The sequence below is a fragment of the Lates calcarifer genome, linkage group LG17, assembly GCF_001640805.2.
Source record: "Lates calcarifer isolate ASB-BC8 linkage group LG17, TLL_Latcal_v3, whole genome shotgun sequence".
Classification (NCBI taxonomy): Eukaryota; Metazoa; Chordata; class Actinopteri; family Centropomidae; genus Lates; species Lates calcarifer.
Window position 1 is genome coordinate 27320476 of NC_066849.1, and position 22424 is coordinate 27342899.

Sequence of the window (22424 nt, forward strand, 5' to 3'; positions counted from 1 at the left end):
TAAGTCAGTGTAATGTCCTCTGAAGTGATGGAAACACAACTGTGTGTTTCTGTGTGTGTTTCTGTGTGTCCTGTGAAGCGTGGTTCAGTATGATAATTGAATTTTGATGAAAGCCACATGGCTGCTACACAAACACACACACACACACACAAACACACACACACACACACACACTCAGTATCTGGTTCCTGTGTTTGTGGATAATAATTAAACAGAAGAAAAAACAGTCGCTGCTCGTTAGAAAAACTTCAACCACAGCTGGAGTTTAAACAGTCTGTCTCATGATTAAAGTCGACGTCAGGAAACAACCTTTAAATAACCTTTAACTAAACACATATAAACTCACTGCTTCAACAAGTTTCCTGTTCAAATTTTCAGACAATAAACCTGAATTCAAGGCTCATTGTCTCATTTAACTTCAGTTTTATTGATATTAATATTAATCTTGTTCTACACTCTTAGTTTTCAGTCGTATTCAGTTTAGTCTGTCTGAAACGTCCTGCTCCGATCTACTGTGAAAAAAATCTAAATTTACCAGTAATCATTTTTAAAAAGTTACAGAGCTCAGAAGTTATTTTCCTGATAATTACTGACAGTCAATGAAAATGCATCATCTTAAAAAAACCCGACTGTTACAGAGACAACTCAACTGATCAAAAATAAAAAGGTAACAGCAGATCAGTTCTCATAACACTGTTGTTTTTTTGTTTGTTTTTTTTAAATAGGGTGATTGGTTTTCATTGACTATGTGTTGAAAACTACTACTACCAATAATACTTCCATATACTACAGGTCCCTGTAAATCACAAATGTTCTTGCTCTTGTTGTTTGACACATGAAAACATCAACATCTTTTCGTTTTACAGATTGAGACGTCGTCGTCACACAGCTGCTCTGTCTGGATCAGAAAAGGTAAAAACAAAAAGTAAACAGGATTTTATTGGTCCTGTAAATCCATGTTAAACTGAGGTAAATGTTTTTAAAGATCATTTTAAAAAATATTTCTTAACTCTGAGACATGAAAATGTTTATTCTTATTATCTTATATTATTCTTTAACCCTGAAACCAGGAAGTCAGTTAGCATGTTAGCATGTTAGCTCTTCCTGTTCCTCGTCCAGAGTCAGTGTGTTTCTGGTTAAATGTCTGAAATAAGGTCTGTGGTTTTAACACAAGCTCAAGACATTTTCAGGTTTTGATTCTCCGACATAAAATGGGTCAGTAAATCCCCCACTCCTGATGTTTGAAGCTTTTACGTGTCTTAAAAAAGGCGGTTGCTAACGAGTGTCTAAATGAGACTACAGAGGTTGTCAGGGACGTTAACATGAAAACCAATAATTAACGGCCACATTAAAAATAACGAGCAGGTTTCATACGTGGATCATCACAAAAAGAAACTTTATTTACATAGAAACATCATAACTTAAAGACACGACAGCAGTGAAACAGCATGTTCCAATGAAAATCGGAATAAATATATCAACAGAAAACACACAAGAGACTGAACAGCCGGACAGATGTGAGGATAGAAACGTGACCTGAGGACTACTGTATTTAAATGTTTGATTTGAGTAGATGAAGCGAAACTAAAGGAGCTCAGTGTAAAATCTGATGAATGATTTGGAAACCAATCGTCAGGAATGTGAAGGTTTACAGGAAAACAAACAGAACGGCCCTTTAAACGTCTTCTGATCGGTCGTGTTGATGCAGGTTTGAATGAATTGTTGTTTAACTCCTCTGTTTGTTGATGTTCAGACTCAGAGTGTCGATAAAGATTTCAAAGCATATCCTCAGCTCTTAAATGCTTATGGAGAGACCTGAAGAAAGACAGGAAGAGAGAGAGCGAGAGGATTAATACATTAATATATTATCACTCTGTATCAAACTAAGATGTTAAAGATAAAATATAAAAATTAAAACTACATCCATCCAGGAGGACGAGAGACAGAGCTTTTTATTAAAGAGGAAGATCCTTTTAGTTTAACCAGAAACATCTCTATATATCTCTACCAGACTCCATTGACAAAAACAGGTATTTAACCAGGAGCTGCTGGAATACCACTGCCTCCAATCTGTTAGTGTGTCTGTGGGACTCTCAGTGGTGGAGGAAGTAATCAGATACTTTACTGAAGTAAAAGTACCACACAGTAACACAGACACACTAACAGATGGAGGCAGTGGTATTCCAGCAGCTCCTGGTTAAATCCCTGTTTTTGTCAATGGAGTCTGGTGGCTGTGAACAGAGGCCCAGGTTCAATAATTCTGGAGTTATCCTTTAAGTCTTTGAGTAAATGAAGTATTTTTGGTCTCGTCAGTCGACCAAACTTTCAAACAAGACTCGGACATTCAGAGAAAAGTTTGTCTTTTCTCTCACCTGTGTTCCTGTGTGTCCAGGTGTGTTCACAGAGACAGGTGAGGCTTCCTGTACGTCTGGTTGGTGATGGAGAGGCGGGTCAGCCGGGCGCCGTAATAATCCACGATGTAGTTTGATCCGTCTGCTGGACCCACAATCTGCAGGACGACACAACAACAGGTGACGTTTAATAAGAGGAAACTACAGCTGAGTCAGAGCTGAACCTTCAATTCATGTCAGTCATGTGGAATTTAATCGATTCGTTCATATCAGCGAGGTTGAGTCAAGAGTTGGAACCGTTATTGGATCAATAAAGTATATCTATTGATATCTGAAAGTTAAACACAGGTGCTGAGCAGCTGCAAGCAACTGTTTCCCTTTAGAAATGCTTGTTACAACTTTCCTCAACCCAAAGTGACGTCTTCAGCCGTAGGTAGAGTCTGTAAGAACCAGAAAAAATTCATATCTGAGAATCAGAACAGGAACATTTGACTCAGATAATAACGCTTTAATTTTGTGGAGAAAATAAATCGTTTGTGGACTTTGGTTAATTGATTCCATTAGCTGCTGTCACAGTCGTTCTTCTCACCAACAGAGAAGTTTAAAACTCTGCGATCCGTCAAACGTCGACCGTCCACTCGCATCATGTCCAGGTTTAAACAGGCCATTAGTCCGACCGACCATCCATCCATCCATCCATCCATCCATCCATCCATCGCTGATCCCCTTCACACCTTCCCCTGATGGATTTCCAGCCTCTATTATCTAAAACACTTCAACAGGAAGGAGTGATTCGTCCCTTCGTCTCCGGTCTCCCCTCGCTCCATCCGTCTGCCTCCGTCCTCTCTCAGAGTCCATTAGAAACTTCTGGAGGCATCATTCATCCCGAAGGCCTGAGAGAGACGCAGCGCTGCGCGATGGATGGGCGTAAATAATAATCAGACGGCCGACGCCTGTTTATTCATCAGCCCCGCCGCTCCTCCCCCCCACGACCGGGCAGTTAGACGCTAAAATATGAGGCTCCGCCGCCGCGTGCCGCGCTGAAATGGATCCTCCGGGAAACAAGGAACTGTTCATCACAGGTGTCACTCCTTAAGAGGACATGAAGGCGTCTGTGAGGAGCGTAAAGAGGTGAAACCACTGATCTCAGATCAGTTTAAACAGTCAGGACTCCAACTAAACTCATTCTTTCCATAAAGGCTGGGTGATTTTTTTCTCCATATTGATCGTTATCAGTATTTTCGGTCCAGTGGCTCATTAGTTAAAAGACTAATTAATTTATTAACAAAAACAGATCTGCTTTAACTAAAAATTAAAAATAAACTTCTCTTGTAACTGATCAAAAAACGTGAATAAAACAAAGGCTCCTGCTGTGGACGGACAAACAGCATCTTCATCCTCTGTGTGGTCGCTGAGATGAAACCTTTCCAGCTGGTTCTGAAGATGTGTTGTGTTTCCGTCTTTGTTGGTACCGACCGGCGACATGTCAGACCAGAAACCAAACCACTTCCATATAATCGGCAATCCTCCTCGAGAATGAAAATACCAATGACAGCAATTATTTTTCTGTTGATCAACTAATCAATTCAACTCTACCTTTAAGTATTGATCGACTATCAAAACAGTTGCAGATTAATTTTGTTTTTAAATCAATTGATCGAGATGACTTGTAAGTAAAGTACTGTTTTACTGGTGATGTTTGCTTCAACATCTGACTCAGACTGATTCTCTGTGTACTCTGTTCACAGATGAAGATGTGGCTGAAAGATCTGACAAAAGGCACTAAATGGACCTTAACTTAGGAGCTTTTCATCAGCTGCCAGGTCAGTGTGAAGTGGCGTTTTAACTAATATAACATTAATTACTGAGCTTTAGAGGAGCTGTGGGTTTGTTTTCTTACCTTCAGACAGAGACAGGCTAACAGACAAACTATTCCTTTATTCTGCTCTTTGGCTCAAGATTCTTTAATGTGAAGATTTTCAGTTTTTCTTTGGTTTTTATCTCAAAAAAATCTTTGTATTTTAGATTTAAAAAGACCTTTAAAGACGTCTAATGTTTTACCTGTTTTCTGACATTTACGGACATTTCTTTAGAGAGGAGTCCTGAAAGATGAGACAGGCAATGACCTCTGTTTATAAACTGGATGTTGACCAGTACCTGACCGGGGTTGGCTCTCACCTGCATGGCGATCAGTATGAAGTCGATCAGAGTGCCGATTCCACAGAAACCAACGGTGCAGAACTTCAACAATCCTGAGAGGCAAAGAGAGCTGTGGTGAGTTCGTATGACAGGGTTCTGCTCTGTAAAATTGCTGGTTTTGTCAATGGAGTCTGGTATTGTTAAACGGCTAAAATAAGGTCCAGGTGCAAAAATATTATTTAACAGAGTTAAAGGATTGTTGGAGCTGCCAGAACTCTGCAACCCTCGGCCATTCCTGCACCAAGCACTCAGTGATCACCCCACAACAGGAAATATTGAACATCGATCATCTTCAGAGCAGATCACGGAGGGTAAAATCAGTGTGAACACACCTCACACCACAGGAGAATCTGACAAGATCATCTTTACAACCATCAGATAATCATCAGACCTGAGGACTCTAATCAGGGGGGGGGGGGGGACAACTCCACATTAGTTTACAAACTGTAGTTTCAAATTGTCTGATTTGCTCCTGAACTGATAAATCATTCACTTCAGGGTCAAGCCAAAACCTCCACTTTTACACAAGAAGTATAAAAATCTAATGCAGAAATGTCCTGATCATGTTCCTGCTCCTCAGAGGATAAATCCTTTAGGTGTTAATGATCCTACGACTGTTCCTCAGTACAGTAGAACTTAACGTAGGAAAATTTATATCTGGATGTTGTGTCTGTAGTTACCTCTGCAGCCTGTAGGGGGCGCTAACTGTTAAATATTATTTAGCCTCTTCTCTGTTTGTTTATTCTGTGCAGCTCTGTAACAAAGCTGCCTGTAATATGATTTTTTTAGAAATTAATCTGACTTGGCTCGGCTCAGCTTGGCTCGGCCCGGACCAACCTGTGCCAAATCAGGCCAGGTGTTCGTCAGCGCAGCTGTCCCCCATCCAAACCCCCCCCCCCCCCCAGTACTCACCCCCACCCCCCCTCCAGCCTTTCAGCCTTTGTGGTGTTGCAGGTGTCTCATTAAAAGAAGGATGAGAGGGGACTCGGTCTGCTGATAATAACTCGTCCTTGTTGTGGAAATCATAACTGTTATTCTTGGGGTTATTATCGTCCATTGTGTGTAGATCAGTCACAAACAAACACTAATTGGATTCGGTTTGAATTCAGGCTGGAAAAAACATAAAATGTGGAAACGGTTAAAGGGCGACGCCGCCTCATTTTCATCAGTACATTCAGAGTTTCTGAGAGTTCAGCTCGAGGAGGAGGAAACAGGAAAGCAGCAGCTGGAGGAGTTTTCAGCTGCTGTTCCTCTACTGTCCACTGGGTGTCACTGTGATGAAACTCTGACTGTGTTGAAGCAAATGGAAAAACCTTGACTTCCTTCTACAGATAAAATTATGGTGCGTTCCAGTTTAAACCAGAAGTCTGAATTTTGAGTTCCCAGTCAGAAGTTTGAACCTGAACGCCTCCTTGAATTCGGAGCAACTCCACCAACCCCGACATCAGAATCCAAGATGGCTGCTCCTCATCAGCAGCAGTGAACTCTCTGCTAATGTTCCTGTTTATAGCAGCTCAGTCTCATTAGTTTCACATGAAGTCAGTCAGACACAGAGAACTGTTCAGGTTTTATCTGTCGTCATGTTGCTACGCGGCTTTTTACACAAAAATCTCGCTGATAAACTGACGAACGTTCTCCAGCCGCAGCTGTTCTGGAGCTTTCGATCACATCACATGATCTTCCTCAGCAGATTGGTGATTTTTCCTGTTTGTTTTTCTGACAACTTTAAAGGATAATGCTGGTATTTTTGAACCTGAACCTTATTTTCCATGTTTTTGGGTTTAAATGATTAATCAGGACAAAACTCAATCGTCCACGTCAAAGTCCGTCCACTAAAGTTCTTATTCTTGTCTGACAGACTCAGATTGTTGTTCTCAGAGTCTGACAGCATGATGATGGGATTCCTACAGAGACAGAGCTTTTTATTGAAGAGTCAGATCCTGTTAATTTAACCAGAAACATCTCTATATATCTCTACCAGACTCCATAGAGAAAAACAGGGATTTAACCAGGAGCTGCTGGAATACCACTGCCTCCATCTGTTAGTGTGTCTGTGTTACTGTGTGACTTTCAGTGGTGGAGGAAGTAATCAGATACTTTACTGAAGTAAAAGTACCACACAGTAAATACCTAGAGCAGGATATCCCAGGTAGAAGCGATCCGCCCCGAGCCAGCCCAGAAACAGAGACAACGCCACGGCGACTTTATAGGAATAACCACTCCTGAGAGAAAATACACAGTCTATTATTCTAATCAATATATCAATATGATTGATATATCTTATAATCAATCACAACAGCCATGTGTGAGTGAGTGTGAGCACTCACACGTTCCTGCAGGAGATGGTTTTGTTGAAGCCGACCTCCCTCCCACTGAACCTGAACTCCGTCCCGTTGGAGAGTCGACAGCTGATGTTCGGAGCTGGGAGGCACTCCACTGAAAACACACATGCTTTTATTTTGAAATCCAGATGTACTTCCTGCTGTGATCTGCAGCAGTTTTAAAGTGGCCGACTTCCACAGATCAAACTGTGTCTAAGTTATGATACACGTGAGATTCTTCTTCAGCTGAGGATGTAACGTTGACGTCGGTGTCGTACTCACCCCAGGCCGTCGTGTCCCTGCAGTTCTCCGGCTCCTGAGTGGCTTCGTCGATCTTTGGATCGTTACAGAGATACGTGAACAGAGTGAAGGAGTCCAGACGTAAACACACAGTAAACCAACAGCAGGCACAGTTTAATATCATCAGAGAAAACTGGACCCAACCAGGACTAAATACTGGACCCGAACCAGGACTAAATACTGGACTGAAACCAGGACTAAATACTGGACCTGAACCAGGACTAAATACTGGACCGAACCAGGACTAAATACTGGACCGAACCAGGACTAAATACTGGACTGAAACAGGACTAAATACTGGACTGAAACAGGACTAAATACTGGACCCAACCAGGACTAAATACTGGACTGAACCAGGACTAAATACTGGACTGAAACAGGACTAAATACTGGACCGAACCAGGACTAAATACTGGACTGAACCAGGACTACTGTTTACTCTGTTCTTAAAGCTGAACATTTTAAATATCAACATCACAACCACCGACCAAACACATGTACTTTATGCTTGTATACTTCATCTACTCCACTACATCCCTCTTGATTTGTACTGTGGTCCCTCAGAGTCTCTGTCACATCAGAGATTATTTTATCTCATTAACGTTAGAAACAGATACAAACAGATCTGTACAGGGAGTTTGTTTTTACATTTATCATCTCATGATGATCTGTTGGCCCTTTCCAGAGGCCAATAATCAATAATCTTACATATAATAACACAATAAACAATAAATATCACAGGACATTTTACTGCTGTACTTTTACTTTGGATAATTTAAGTACATTTATGTGGGAATACTTCTGTACTTGTACTGGAGTATGATGCAGGACTTTTACCTGTAACAGAGTACTTTTAGATTGTTGTCTCCATCAGACTCAGTTTAGAAACATCTGAGGAAGCATGAGTGTCCAAACAGATCATAAATAGTTAATAAGTGGTTTATAACGTAAATATACCTCTGAGTACACACAGTAACTGCAGTATTACACTGGTATATATGAGTATTTATAAGGTTTTAGCTGCTAACATTAAGCTAACAGTAAGCTAGCAGCCGTTAGCCGCCTCCTTCAGGTGATTTATCTCCCTGTAAATCAGAGTTACGCTGGTAAATATTAATTGAAAGGATATTGTCCGAGTCTCAGGTTTTCGCAGCTCTGAACCTCCTCAGTCAGAACCGGCTTCAGATGAGAGTAAACACAGTAAAACAACAGGCTCCACATCCCGGAGCGTAAACAAACCAGCCGTCTCCGGGAGGACGCCATGACTGAGTCCGGCTCTGTCACGTGACGGGGTGCTACCTTCACGACGCGGCGAGAAATGGTGATTCAGAGTTCTGTAGCTCTGAGTTGTGTTCTGAGAGGTGAAACTGTTTTATTTATTTATTTAAGCTCTTAAGCCTTTATACTTTTTATATCTTTATACCTTGATCTAATGATAATTGTTGATGTGATATTAAGTCGAAAGCTTTGCAAAAAATGGGTAAAATGAACCTTGATTTTATATTTCTGTTTCCAGATGAACTTTTCAGATTGTTCCGTTTCTTTTAGTTTTATCTTTATATTTTGTTTTTGTTATTTCACTGACTTTTAACACCTTTACTTTTGTTGTTATCACTTAAAAGTCAAATATACATCGTTAAACAAAAAAAACTTTATTTAGCAGCAAAAGTTTCCCACATCACCCGAGGTCGCTAAACACACTGTGAAAGTTACTATTTCCGACAGCACTCGAACGCAGCATTAAAGCGACACTGGTGCCAAACTGGATCCAGTTGATGTGAGTTTTTCCACCAGTTCAGAACCCGTTTACATCGCGGTGTGTTTGATGAGTTCACCGCTGACAGGCTCCTTCATCCTTCGGCTGTTTGTCCCGCGGAAATAAAACCACACGAGAGGTTTTATTTTTTCTTCTTCTGACGCTGTTTGAGAAGCTACGTTAGCATGCTAGCGGCTAGCGCGGGTGTTAGCGGACGGTTGAGTTGCCGTGAAGTTGTGAAGCTGATGGAGCAGAAGTTGTTTTAACGTCGTTTCGGTGAAGTTACCGGTCGTAAAGACGCGGAGCAGCGGGGTTTGGTGTCGTCGCTGAGGGGATAAAGTGAGTTTCGAAGCTGTCGCAGCAGGTTGGAGCTGGTTTTTTCTCTGTTTTTAAACTTTGATGCACCTGTTGCGAGTTGAACCTGTCGACGGATTTAAACCTCCTGATTAAAAACCTTTTTAAAATAAACACGACACACAAACTGGTGGATTATTTATTGATTTAATTCCACATTTGGTTTCACCCCCCCACCCCACTCTGAGCTGCTGAGTTTCACTTCCTGTTTTCTCAGGTGAGCTCACAGGTGAGTGTCCCCCCTCCCTCCGCTCACAGTCAGTGATTTAACGCAGTGAGACCTTGAGGCTGGTTTCTGTCTCGCTGTTTGAGGGACAGGTGCGGGAATGCGGTGCTGTGTGTTTTCCTCTGTATGTGCTGATAAAGCTAACAGGCTGATAACAGGCTGAGACACACCTGAACGCAGCACGGGGCGGGGTGGGTCACACCGTTAGGCACGAGCTCTGAGCACAAGTTAAACTAACACACACATGATTTATAGTCTCAGTTTAATAAAATAATATTACAGATTACTGCCATTAAATGTAATCTGTAATCTCAAAGTAATGTAGTTTAAATACTTAGATTACTTCAACATTGTCTTACATTATTATTAAATACACCACAAATAAAACTCGGTGGATTTACAGTCACAGAACATTTAGTTTCCACTGCTGTTTTCATTCTTTCAGAATAAAAAAATAAAATACTGTTTTTACTTTGAAATGAGTGAAAATATTTAAATAACAACATGAAATCATGTGAATCTGCTGCAGAGTGAAGAGGCTCAGATACTAAAACAGTTGTTTTAAAAGTCAAACCCAGACCTTTAGGAAGGTATATTTATGTTACTGCATATAAATAATGTAGTTCACATCATGCGTGTTGTAAAGTGGCTGCACTCAGCTCTGTGGTTGGTTTGTTTGTCAGACCTGCTCAACGAGTTAGTTTGTGGTTTAGAGTCTCTGTTTGTTTTTCTGTCTCTGTGGTGGTTTAGTGTCTCTGTGGTAGTTTAGAGTCTGTTGTGGTGGTTTAGAGTCTCTGTTGTGGTTTAGTGTCTCTGTGGTGGTTTAGTGTCTCTGTGGTGGTTTAGAGTCTCTGTTGTGGTTTAGAGTCTCTGTGGTAGTTTAGAGTCACTTTGTGGTGGTTTAGTGTCTCTGTTGTGGTGGTTTAGAGTCTCTGTTGTGGTTTAGTGTCTCTGTTGTGGTTTAGAGTCTCTTTGTGGTGGTTTAGAGTCTTTTTGTGGTGGTTTAGAGTCTCTTTGTGGTGGTTTAGAGTCTTTTTGTGGTGGTTTAGTGTCTCTTTGTGGTGGTTTAGTGTCTCTTTGTGGTGGTTTAGAGTCTCTTTGTGGTGGTTTAGAGTCTCTGTTGTGGTTTAGTGTGTCTTTGTGGTGGTTTAGAGTCTTTTTGTGGTGGTTTAGAGTCTCTGTTGTGGTTTAGTGTCTCTTTGTGGTGGTTTAGAGTCTCTGTTGTGGTTTAGTGTCTCTTTGTGGTAGTTTAGTGTCTCTGTTGTGGTTTAGTGTGTCTTTGTGGTGGTTTAGAGTCTCTGTTGTGGTTTAGTGTCTCTGTGGTGGTTTAGAGTCTCTTTGTGGTAGTTTAGTGTCTCTGTTGTGGTTTAGAGTCTCTGTTGTGGTTTAGTGTCTCTGTTGTGGTTTAGTGTCTCTGTGGTGGTTTAGAGTCTTTGTGGTGGTTTAGTGTCTCTGTGGTGGTTTAGAGTCTTTGTGGTGGTGGTTTAGTCTCTCTGTGGTGGTTTAGAGTCTTTGTGGTGGTTTAGAGTCTCTGTTGTGGTTTAGTGTCTCTTTGTGGTGGTTTAGTGTCTCTGTGGTGGTTTAGTCTCTCTGTGGTGGTTTAGAGTCTTTGTGGTGGTTTAGAGTCTCTGTTGTGGTTTAGTGTCTCTTTGTGGTGGTTTAGTGTCTCTGTGGTGGTTTAGTGTCTCTGTGGTGGTTTAGAGTCTTTGTGGTGGTTTAGTGTCTCTGTGGTGGTTTAGAGTCTTTGTGGTGGTTTAGTCTCTCTGTGGTGGTGGTTTAGAGTCTTTTAGTTGCTGTCTCATAATATTTCTTGGTAGAACGTTCTCCACTGAGTCATTCCAGCACAGATGATTAATGGTGTCCAGTATAAATAAAAGTGAAATAATGTAATTGTGTTTGTTCAGACTGATCCAGAAGGACAGACAGAGGCAGAGGGACGACGATGTTTGAAAATGTCCCGACAGGTAAAACTGATGTTTCCTCTTTGTTTACATTCACTGTGGTTGTTGCCTCCACGTGATGAAGGTGTGTGTTTGTGTTCAGTGTCGTCGGTGGAGCGTCAGCAGGTCCTGGGGGCTCTGGACCGTCTGCACTCCAAACTGGTCCAGAGGGAGGAGTGGACCCACAGCGACACCCTGGGGAACCTGAGGGACACCCTGCAGAGTCCTCTGTTCAGCCACATCCTGACCCTGCAGCACTCCATCAAGCAGCTGCGAAACCAGGTGAGAAACACCTGTAACTCTGTGGTACTCAGAGCCCAGAGATTTTATTTTGGCGTTCTCAGGCGTCTGCGTCCACAAATCCACCGGCTGTCGGCCAATAAGATCTCTCCTTCCTTCTGATCCTTCAGAACAACCGCAGAGAAATAATTATTGTTGGTTACAAAGAGAGAGATTGTTGACGTGTGTCATAGCAACAGTGATGTGATCCAAGGTAGCGGTGCATTCAAGTTCCTCTCTGAAGTCTGATTTTCGAGTTACCAGTCAGAAGTTTGAACCTGAACGTCCACAACCTTTTTTTATTTCACACATTGTTCAGTGTCTTTCTCCCCTTCTGCATCAACACAGCGCTGCATTCAGGTGCATTTCCACTGATCACAGCAGTGCAGTCGGTCTTCTTCAGACAGTCTGAGAACCTCTGTCGTTCTTGTCAAGATTTGTTTGTGGGCCAGAACTTTCAGTGTGAGCCGACTCTGTCTTGATGAAGAATGAAACATCTTTCTTTGGTCTTTTTCTTTATCAGTGGAGACCAGTTCTGCTCTTATTCTGAGTCCTCGATCATTTCCAACAGTTTGTTCAGTTTGTTGAATGTCTTCAGAAGTTGTTGATGTGCAGGACGTTCATCGTCTTGGACGTCCTCTCTGCCTTCACTAAATCTTCTGTGCCATTCAAACACACATGCACATGACATGCAGTGTTCCTCGTACGACGTAAGAAAAGATTCAGCTGCTGTTTTGTTCAATTTCACCAAAAAATTTCAAGTTTTAACACGTTGCTCAACTTTTTAGCAAAAACCAGTTCACTCAACCTTTAATGTATACCTCTCAGTGTGACTGTGAACCAGGTGGTTTTATTTAGAAGCTCAGTCTCATTATTTAGTAGCCATAACCTTCAGTGAAGACCTGTTGGGTCCAGGTTGTTAAACCACAGGACGTAGTGAAGTCTGAGAGCTTCGTCTTTTGAACATGACTGTTGAGTCTAAAATGAACCTGAACTCTTCAAAGTTTCAGCAGGACGTTGTTTTCTCTGTGTTTCATGTTGAACCGGACTCATCGATCGGCCTGGTTCGTGGTTTCTTTCTGACACATAATCTGGAGTTTGTCCTCCTCTGGTCACACAGTGTAAATGTATATTAGTGTTTTACCAGCTGTGTTTAACATCAGCGCCGCAGAGTTAATGAACGTTTCCCATCAGATCTGACATGTGGAACTCCGCCCAGGTGTCGACAGCCTATCAGGTGCCGGCGTTCCTGCCGCCTCCTGTCCGGCACGGTGACCTGGGACGTCGAATCCCCCCCCTCCACCACCCTCCCTCTCTCTCTGCATCGCCATCTGTATTCAGCTCCAGCTCGTACTGACGTGGAGCCTTTACAATAAACAATCTGCAGGCCAAATTAAGATAATGGCAATAACCGACGCTGGGCTTCATATTCTAAGTGCTGCGAAGGTCAGAGCTGAGTCTATGAATGCGTCGGTGGAAGCCGGTGGAGGGTATATGAAGCAGGGACTTCTCTCTCTTTCTTTATTTATTTTCCCTCCCCTCCCTCCCCCGGCTCTCTGCGGATCTATCAAGCTTTAATATCTAGTGTCTTGGTTTGAGTAACGGCCTTGTCGAGGCGGTATTGATGAAATGGCTCGGGATCCTGCTCCGTCAGCCTGGCCTAAATAAGCCGCAGACTGATAAGTTTCCACAATGTGAGTGTAAAGGTCATTAATACATTACCTGTTCAGAGAGAGAGAGCCTGCAGAGGAATCTATTGATTTTTTTTTCCCTTTCTCCTCCCCACTTACCCCCCGGCCTCTCCGCTTCATTTTTTTTCCTCCATGTCTTTCTTTCTTGTCGACAGCGTCCTTGCATATAAGGGCGCCTCCCCATCTCTCTCTGTTCTCTGTCTCTCTGTCCGTCCCCTCTCGCTTTATCAGCGCTGGATCTTTGTTTTTGTTTTGGTCGTAAAACCCTGAACGCAGGTGGAAGTTCGTGGCACAAGTTCCTACATGGACTTCACACTTGGTGATCACAGGAAAATAAAACACACTGTGGTCAAACGTTTGTGGCTGGGACTCAGATTGTTGTTCAGAGTGACTGACAACATTATGGAGAGGATTCCTGCAGAGATAAATCTTTTATTAAAGAGGAAGATCCTTTTAGTTTAACCAGAAACATCATTATTATATTAATACCAGACTCCATTGACAAAAACAGGGATTTAACCAGGAGCTGCTGGAATACCACTGCCTCCATCTGTTAGTGTGTTTGTGTTACTGTGTGGTACTTTTACTTCAGTAAAGTATCTGATTACTTCTTCCACCACTGAAAGTCACACAGTAACACAGACACACTAACAGATGGAGGCAGTGGTATTCCAGCAGCTCCTGGTTAAATCCCTGTTTTTGTCAATGGAGTCTGGTAGAGAGATATAGAGATGTTTCTGGTTAAACTAAAAGGATTAATGATGATGATGATATTAAAATGTGGAACAGAGATTAGAGTAACTGCAACCAGAGAATCAGAGAGTGTCTCCTCAACAGCTGATATAATTTATGGTCAAATTTTATTCAGATATTTTCACAATTTTGAATCTTTTCTGCAAAAAAAAAAAAAAGTTTGCAAAAGAAGTTGAGCTGCAACTAATGATAATTTTCATTACTGATTAATCTGCAGATTCTTTTCTTGATGAATTAGTTTGTCTATAAAATGTTAGATAACAGTGAAAGGTCCTGAGATAGAAAAAATAGATATAGACTTTATTGTTCGGTAGCTCACAGAGAAACCAGCAGCAATAAAGGAAATGTAATTAGAAATATAAAAGATACAAAAATACTCCAGTAAAAGTATGTGTCTTCAAACTGACTGTTTTATTAAACGAACTAATAAAATAAAGAAGAAAAGCAGCAAATCCTCACATTTCAGAAGCTTCAACTAATAAACGTTTCATTTATTAATAAAATAGTTGATGAAATAAATCAAAGAATAAGAGAAGAAGAAGATAACAGAAAAAAAAAGTCTTAATTGTGCTTTAAACTCATTGATCGGCACCAAAACTAATCAATATGTGCGTCGTTATCATCAGTTTCAGATAATCAGATGTTTTAATGAGTTCATTTACAGTTTTATATGTTTCAGGTCTAAACCAGTTTTATTGTAACACTCGTCCACAGCAGCTCTGCAGAGCATGTATCACCTCCTATCTGACAATCTCCTCCTCCTCCTCCTCCTCCTCCTCCTCCTCCTCCTCCTCCTCCTCCTCTGTAGCTGAGCAGTATGCCTCCAGACTCCTGCAGCGAGTTCAGTTTCTCCAAAAAGGGTCAGCTGATCATGAGCGCCGTCGATCGCGCTGGCAGCTCGGCCCCGCCCACCCTGTCTGCCTCCTCCTCCGTCCTGACCAATGGCTCGTCTCCGCCCGTCCACCAGACTCCGCCCCCGTCTGACCTCCTCCAGAAGTGGATCCTCACCACTGCCAAGGTGGGCGGAGCCACGACACACCCACAGAACACACTGCATGCATATTAAACAAACAAACTACAGCGTGAACAGAATATCAACACACGACCAAACCCTGTGTGTGTGTGTGTGTGTGTGTGTGTGTGTGTGTGTGTGTGTGTGTGTGTGTGTGTGTGTGTGTGCGCAGGGCCGTCAGACGGAGCTGGTCAGTCTGACCCGGCCTCTCTCCGGAGGTCTGGGCTTCAGTGTGGTTGGTCTGAATCCTGCAGGAAGCAGCAGTCAGGGAGTCTTCGTCAAACACATCCAACCTGGAGGCATCGCACACAGGTTCAGCTAACACGTCTTTGTTTCCTCCTGCTCGAGCAGAGGGTCGTCATGTGACCATGTGTAGACGTCATGTGATCAAAGAGACACATCAGTCACATTAGCATTAGTATATCAGTCTGGTTTTGTCAGTTAAAGGTGCTGTATGCAGATTTTTGCTATTGATACATAGCTAGCATTAGCATTAGCAGCTGTTTCCTCACCAGTCTTCAGAAACTTAATTCCTTTACTCACCAAGAGTTTGCCTCCAGAGGTCCAAAGTTTAGCTTCTATTTCTATCGCTTCCTGTTTTTGCCTGAAGTTAGCATGCTAACAGCTAGCCCTGTCCCGCTTGTCTCGTAATGCCACTTTGCTACAGTGAGTCACTGTAGTGAGTCTGTCCTCAGTCCAACGACGAAGCAGCTCTGCTCAGAGGATATAATCTAACTTCTTGTGTTGTAAACACAATGATGCGTGAGGCTCTTAGTAAAAAAGCAGCTGTTAATGCTAACATTAGCTATGTAGCAATAGCAGAAGTGTACATACAGCACATTTAAGATCTGATTGACATTAAAAAGCAATGCAGTGAAATGAAAAATATAAAAATTTGGTTCTTTGGTTCACTCTCTCAGCTCTCAGCGTCGTTTCAGCTGTTAGCAGCATGTTATCATTTAACAGCGGCTGTACACAGCTAGCTAATTAGCTTTTAGCCTCCTAGCTTCAGAGTAATAAAGGGTTAGCTAGCTGGTTAGCGTGACTGATATTGGGTCATGTCTGCAGGGATGGGCGTCTCCAGGAGCGGGACCAAATCCTGGTGATAAACGGCAGCCCTCTGGAGACGGGGATCAGCCAGCAGCAGGCCCTGACCCTGCTGCAGCAGCCCGGGGAGACGGTGGAACTGGTGGTGGCCAGGGAGCGCCCGCCCAACGCATCGTCACCCACCGCGCCCATCAACACGGTAAGAAGTCTGATGTTCATCCTCAGAGACCAAACTGTGGTAGGTTTTATAATAATGTTGTTCGTCAAAGTCTGAACCTTTTGTGATGAATTCTTTGATCAGTGATCTATATTTTTTTCGTCATGGAGACAGTTAGCTTACTCAGCAGATGCTAGCAGCAGATTGTTTTATCTGGAATAAAAAATGCAGTATAACTCCAGATGGAAGGTGCTCGACTGATACTAAAGTTTTACTACCAGTTGTTGAGAGAAACAGAGGAAAACAAGAAAGGGTCATGAAATCAAACATCACACATGTTTAACCAGAAACATCTCTATATATCACTACCAGACTCCATTGACAAAAACAGGGATTTTACTGGGAGCTGCTGGAATACCACTGCCTCCATCTGTTAGTGTGTTTGGTTATCCGGTGACTTTCAGTGGTGGAAAAAGTAATCAGATACTTTATATAAAGTAAGAGTACCACACAGTAACACAAACTAACTAACAGATAGAGGCAGCAGCTCCTATGTTCTGTTTGGTAAAATTCCTGATTTTGTCAATGGAGTCTGGTATTGATCAATACTGTGCTGATTCCAGAGATTTTTGTCCCTATCAGTCATTTAAACCCAAATCCATGAGAAAAAAGGCTGAAAAACACCTGAATTATCCTTTAAATTCAGGCTGAGTTTAGCACATTTGTTCGTGGTTTGGTTTTATAGCTCAGTATGAAATTATCTTTAAGGCCTGATCCTAAAACAGCAGCAGCGGTGCAGAGGAGCATCGCTGAAATCAGCTTTATCCTGCAGTGTGTGTTCAGCCACACACACATATATACATCATCCAGCATCTTGGCTGTCACTCAAAACAAGCATTGCTGAGAGGGCGTCAATCATAACTGGAGGTCACTTTGAGGCCACGCCTCTGTATCAGAGTGAGACCTCCTGTTTTATGACGAGCTGTAAGTCTGCTGACATTGACTCGGATGATTTTTATGACCTTAAAGCCTATAGGAAATCAAGTTAGTGCTCCACTTGCAGCATCGCTCCTGACAATATGTATTTAAGTCTGAGAGGAGCTGCGATCAATGAATGTCGACATGACGTGGGGGAGGGAGGGAGAGAGGGAGAGAGGGAGGGAGGGGGGAGGCAGAGACAGAGATAAAGAGACAATGGCATCCCCACCTGTGTCTGTCCTATCAGAGGTGAAAGGTCAGAGGGTCAGATAATATCACCTGCAGTGTATTTAGAAGACGGAGATGAGACAGAGACGAGTGAGCAAGGTGTTCTCCCTGCAAAGCATTCTGGGTATTGGAGTCTAATGTTTGAATTCTGAGTTTGTACAGTTATTCTTCTTCTGTTTTCCCAGATTTCTCTGATCTGGTTCCAGACCTCAGAGCGGTTCTCAGGTCTTGTTTTATGCTCATTGGCAGCTTTTTAATTATTTGAAATTCATGATGATTATGAGGCTGAGATCTCACATTAGAGAGCTCCCAACGAGCCGACTGGCTGCCAAGTAAAGTCCGGTTTTATTTATTTAATCCTCAGAGGGCCTCACAATCTGCACAGCCTACAACACCTTCTGTCCTTAAAGCTGTGTTCAGATACATAAACTCGACAGTGATTCCCACCGAGGGTTTTACTTTCTCGTTTATTCTGGTTCACTTGATATGTAAATTATGTACAAGTCGTGTCCTCCTCCTTCCTCCGCTGCCATTTTCACAAGTTACGTTAGTGGTGCTTCCTCTTCTGCTACGTAGCCAAGATGGCGACTGTTATGGTTGGGAAGCGTCCGTCATTCCTCACTCAAAATCCTGGTTCTTATACAGAGCTGCAGGAATCAGTGAGGACTTAAGACCAAAGATTGAGGACTAAAGACTGACGACTGACAACTGAAGACTGAGGACTGAAGACTGAGGATTGAAGACTGAGGATTGAAGACTGACGACTGAGGACTAAGACTAAGACTGAAGACTGAGACTAAGACTGAAGACTAAAGACTGAAGACTAAAGACTGAAGACTAAAGACTAAGACTGAAGACTGAGGATTGAGGATTGAGCAGCAGAGTTTAAATAGAGGCTTTAAATGGTCAAACCCACTGAAAACACTTGTTAAAAATCTGTTTAAATGAAGCTGTTTGGAAGATGAGAGGTGCTGCTGGAGTTTCTCGTTTTAAAACAAAGGTTGGGAACAAACACTGCAGCTGAGCCAAAGTATTATTAAAAAAAAAAGTTAATGTCTGAGTTATTGGAGTGAATAACACGAGAGCGCTGACATTTAAATAACCAGGAGAGGAAATTTCAGGAAGAGAAACGACGTGGTGACGAAGCAGAGCAGGTCTGGACTGTTAATGTGAGCTGAGGATCACAGGTTAGCTGCAGCCGTAATGATTCTGCCCTGCTCTATTGTTGGGTCATTATCGCACAGAATTACACTGTCCCTCTTGTTTGTTACCCTCCTCCTCCTCCTCCTCCTCTCGGCTCGTTGGACCGGGGCCACGTCCTGAATACCAGGCCTCCGATCCTCCCGCTTTTGTTTTATTCATGTCCCGTTTCTATCGAGGTCACGTTTAATGGAGCTGAGGGCATAAAAAACACAACTCTGGACCAGGTTTTATTGCCGCTCGCCTCCTCAGGGCCCTGGCTAACTATCCGTCTCCCAACGCCAAGCCTCCTCCACCGAGGCAGATCCAGATCCAGATCCAGGCGACTCTGACCGAGGTGTCTCAGCTCCTGTTCCTGCTGGAGTCAGTCTGAAGCGTCGTCGCTGTAAAGTGTCTCATAAAGACAGGAATAAATCAGCCAGTCAGATATGATTTTTACAGCTTTTGTCTATTTAGTGAATATTATCCCTCGATCGATTAGGACAGTGTGTCGGAGAACGCACTCAGGAGTTTAGAGTTAATTTATGGCGCTCCTAAAAATGATGAAAAGCAGAGAGAACAGGGATAAAAAATAACAGATTGTCCAATTAAAGAAACCTGGAGGGGCCTTTAAAACTGCCTCAACTCACAGGAAATGAACTTAAAGCAGAAGTTAACTGGATGAAGTTGGAAAACTTCTGAACTCGTTATGATTCTGGTCACGTGACCCAGCCTCGTCCAATCAAAACGTCCAGGTTGAGTCACATCTGAGAAACTGACTCTTCACCTTTAATCTGCAGAGAAATATGTTTTTTTTAGTTGGGATGGAGGCAGGTGTCAGAGTCTGAATGATCACCTGATCCACCTGGCGAATCACACTCACCTGAACTTTGATTTTTACCTGGTTTTTCCTCCAAACCAGCCGTTTGATCCGGTTCTTTTTCTGCTTCCCAAACCTGTGCCTGTGGTTTTATTCATTATTTACGAATCTCACACACTCATTAGATCTTAACACTCATCAGCATCTGTAGAGAACATTTACTCCCTGAAAGATGATCTGATCAACCAAACCTGGAAGGATCAGAAACTTTAGTCGGTCTCAGTTTATTTTCTGGAATAATCCAAAACACAATGAAAAAATCCCACTGGTTTTTTGTGGAGGAACCAGGCTGATGCTGACTTCAGGTTGGACTACAGAAACACATCATCACTGACCGGATTCTTGACTTAATACCTGGGCTGTGGTCAAATACTCAAAAAAATCTCCTTTCCTCACCAATGTCATGAGGTGAAGGAGAGGTCAGACACATTTAGGAAAGGAGAACTGCAGTATTTAGAGAATCTGACTGCACTTACACTTTTAAAGTAACTTTATTTCTAACACATTGAAGACCTGTACAGAGGCTACAGTCCAACACATTTATCAGTTACTGACAGGAAACAACAACAAAATTAATACTGTTAAAAGTAAAAACAAACAGGATTGAAATGTTTCAATAAAATAATAACATGAGAGGAAAACACAAGCAGAGAAAGTTGAGTCATTAAAATAATGATTTAAGAAATGAGGAAATGTGCGACGGGTCCAGAATTAATTATATTCTGATTAAAGTATATAGAGTTTTGTATATGAGTTTTGTGCCTCTTTCCATTGGTTTCTGATCGTGTCTCAAACATAAAACAGGAGCTCTGTTGTGTTGACATGTTTGTGGATCTGCCGCCATGTGTCGCTTTAACGTTGCTGCTGCAAAGAATCATGGGACGTGATTCTCTCCTTTGGTAAAGGAAGGTCCAGTGTCTCCTCAGTCAGTGAGAGAAAGACTCGACCTTCTACATCCTTCCCTCATGTTTACCCACTAACCTCTGCTTCCTCCTGTGTCGACTTCATCTCAGCTGCAGGATGCTAGCAGCTAACACCGCAGCCTCAGGCTAACCAATCATCCAGACTCTGCAGGGGTCAAACCAAAGCTCTTCATCCATAACAAGCTGATGTTGCTGTGAACTCTGATCAAACTTCTTTCTCCTGGGTATTGATTTGAATTCAGCCCTGATTTACCTCTCTCCATATTTTCACCAAAACAAACTGGAGACCCAGGTGTTACCTTCCCCCACATTAACCTGAACAGAGCGTCGGCGGTAACGGATCCTCTCCTGTGAAAAGACCGAACTTCTATTGGAGAGCGGAGCATTCAACACATTCAACGAGTGAGTCGACTTTCATTAGACAGAGGAAGACCTCCTCTATCAGATCGGAGCCGTAATAAGAGACCACAGCCACCACCTCTGATTACAGCCACTTCATAAAGACAGCCTGAGAGTGTGTGTTAGCAGGTTTCTGCTGCAGCCTCTCATTGATCAGCAGCTGGTATCAGGGAAGAGGAAATGCTCTCAGCTGGTAATTACCTGCTGAGGTTCACTTTAACGACCTTTCACCTCAGGACAGATAGCAGAGAGTCTGCTGCTCTGCTCCCAGCAGAATAAAGTCAAAATAATTAAGAATGCAACGATTCAGTCATGATTTGTTTCATCTGCATCAAATCGTACTGAGAGAGGAAGAGGAGCTTTCATCTGTCCAACTGGAACATGTCCCAGTCAGACCTTATCTTTCAAGCTGAGTCTTATTTACAGCTGTTTTCTCACTCTGTTCAAAGCCACCAGACTCCATTGACAAAAACAGGAATTTTAACTGAGCAGAACACAGGAGCTGCTGGAATACCACTGCCTCCATCTGTTACTGTGTGACTTTCAGTGGTGGAAGAAGTAATCAGATACTTTATATAAAGTAAAAGTACCACACAGTACCACAGACACACTAACAGATGGAGGCAGTGGTATTCCAGCAGCTCCCAGTAAAATCCCTGTTTTTGTCAATGGAGTCTGGTAGTGATATATAGAGATGTCTCTGGTTAACTAAAGGATCTTCCTCTTTAATAAAAAGCTCTGTCTCTGGAGGAATCCTATCATCATGCTGTCAGACACTTGGGACACATTGTGAGTGTGTGTGTTGGATGGTTTATAAAGAACTGGTTCTGATTCTTTTTTTCTTAATCGTCCTGATGTAAATAAAGTCCTGTCCAACACTGATGTCTCTCTGTGTCCTCCTCTGTCCTGTGCTGCAGGATCAGTGGGGTCATGTTGAAGAGATCGAGCTGGTGAACGATGGATCGGGTCTGGGCTTCGGGATCGTCGGGGGGAAGACGACCGGGGTGGTCGTCAGGACGCTCATCCCAAACAGCGTGGCTGATAAGGTATCGTCACAATCAGCTGGTTAGATTTATATCAGAATATAAAACCTCTGGGTCAACGTCATGAGCTATAATCTAATCTGAAGCCACAGCAGCTACGTTTACAAAGCATTTCTCTGTTGTTTTTAAAGCTGAAGATCATTTGAAGTGAGGCTGTATGAGGTGTTTCTCCACAGTCAGTTTATTACCTGCAGTACATTTGGGTCGACGATCTCCCAGTTCAGAGACAAAGGCAGGAGCAGTGATCCCGTCCCCTGCTGTGGAGAAATGCCCGCCTGAGGAACCAGTATCAGTCTCAGTGTACGTTATATTCAGAGTATTTTTTCTGAGCAGCAGAAGAGGACAGAGCACAAAACTACAGGAGATGATGTGTTTAAATGTTGACTCCCATCTTCACGTCTCCAGCCC

The 22424-nt window shown here is 42.7% G+C and overlaps 2 protein-coding genes across 7 annotated transcripts in view; one reads left to right on the forward strand and one right to left on the reverse strand.

Moving 5' to 3' along the window:
* Nucleotides 1-1379: 1379 nt before the first annotated feature.
* On the reverse strand, nt 1380-8468 carry tm2d1 (TM2 domain containing 1). The gene is made up of 7 exons (XM_018676169.2): nt 8301-8468; nt 7154-7227; nt 6878-6986; nt 6681-6772; nt 4530-4603; nt 2373-2509; nt 1380-1815 (listed from the first exon to the last, which is right to left on the reverse strand). The coding sequence occupies exons 1-6, from the start codon at nt 8432-8434 to the stop codon at nt 2399-2401; spliced, it is 594 nt and encodes a 197-aa protein (XP_018531685.1). The 5' UTR covers nt 8435-8468; the 3' UTR covers nt 1380-1815; nt 2373-2398.
* A 399-nt stretch (nt 8469-8867) lies between these two features.
* Nucleotides 8868-22424, forward strand: part of patj (PATJ crumbs cell polarity complex component) — a 97836-nt gene continuing 84279 nt past the window's right edge. For 2 of the 6 annotated variants that reach the window (XM_018676132.2, XM_018676162.2), the window contains exons 1-7: nt 8868-8948; nt 11412-11471; nt 11551-11729; nt 14979-15188; nt 15355-15494; nt 16251-16428; nt 21891-22019. In XM_018676132.2, coding sequence (XP_018531648.1) covers nt 11450-11471; nt 11551-11729; nt 14979-15188; nt 15355-15494; nt 16251-16428; nt 21891-22019 — 858 coding nt within the window. In that variant the 5' untranslated portion in view covers nt 8868-8948; nt 11412-11449. The other 4 variants (XM_018676142.2, XM_051077392.1, XM_018676149.2 and 1 more) reach the window with 4 other exon arrangements.

Excerpts from the sequence above, each read along its gene's own strand:
- tm2d1 (XM_018676169.2), bottom strand. The coding sequence starts at position 8,434 with ATGGCGTCCTCCCGGAGACGGCTGGTTTGTTTACGCTCCGGGATGTGG. Across the intron at positions 4,604-6,680 it reads CCTGGGATATCCTGCTCTAG|GATTGTTGAAGTTCTGCACC; the intron begins GTATTTACTGTG and ends TTTGCCTCTCAG. Across the intron at positions 2,510-4,529 it reads TCATACTGATCGCCATGCAG|ATTGTGGGTCCAGCAGACGG; the intron begins GTGAGAGCCAAC and ends GTCGTCCTGCAG.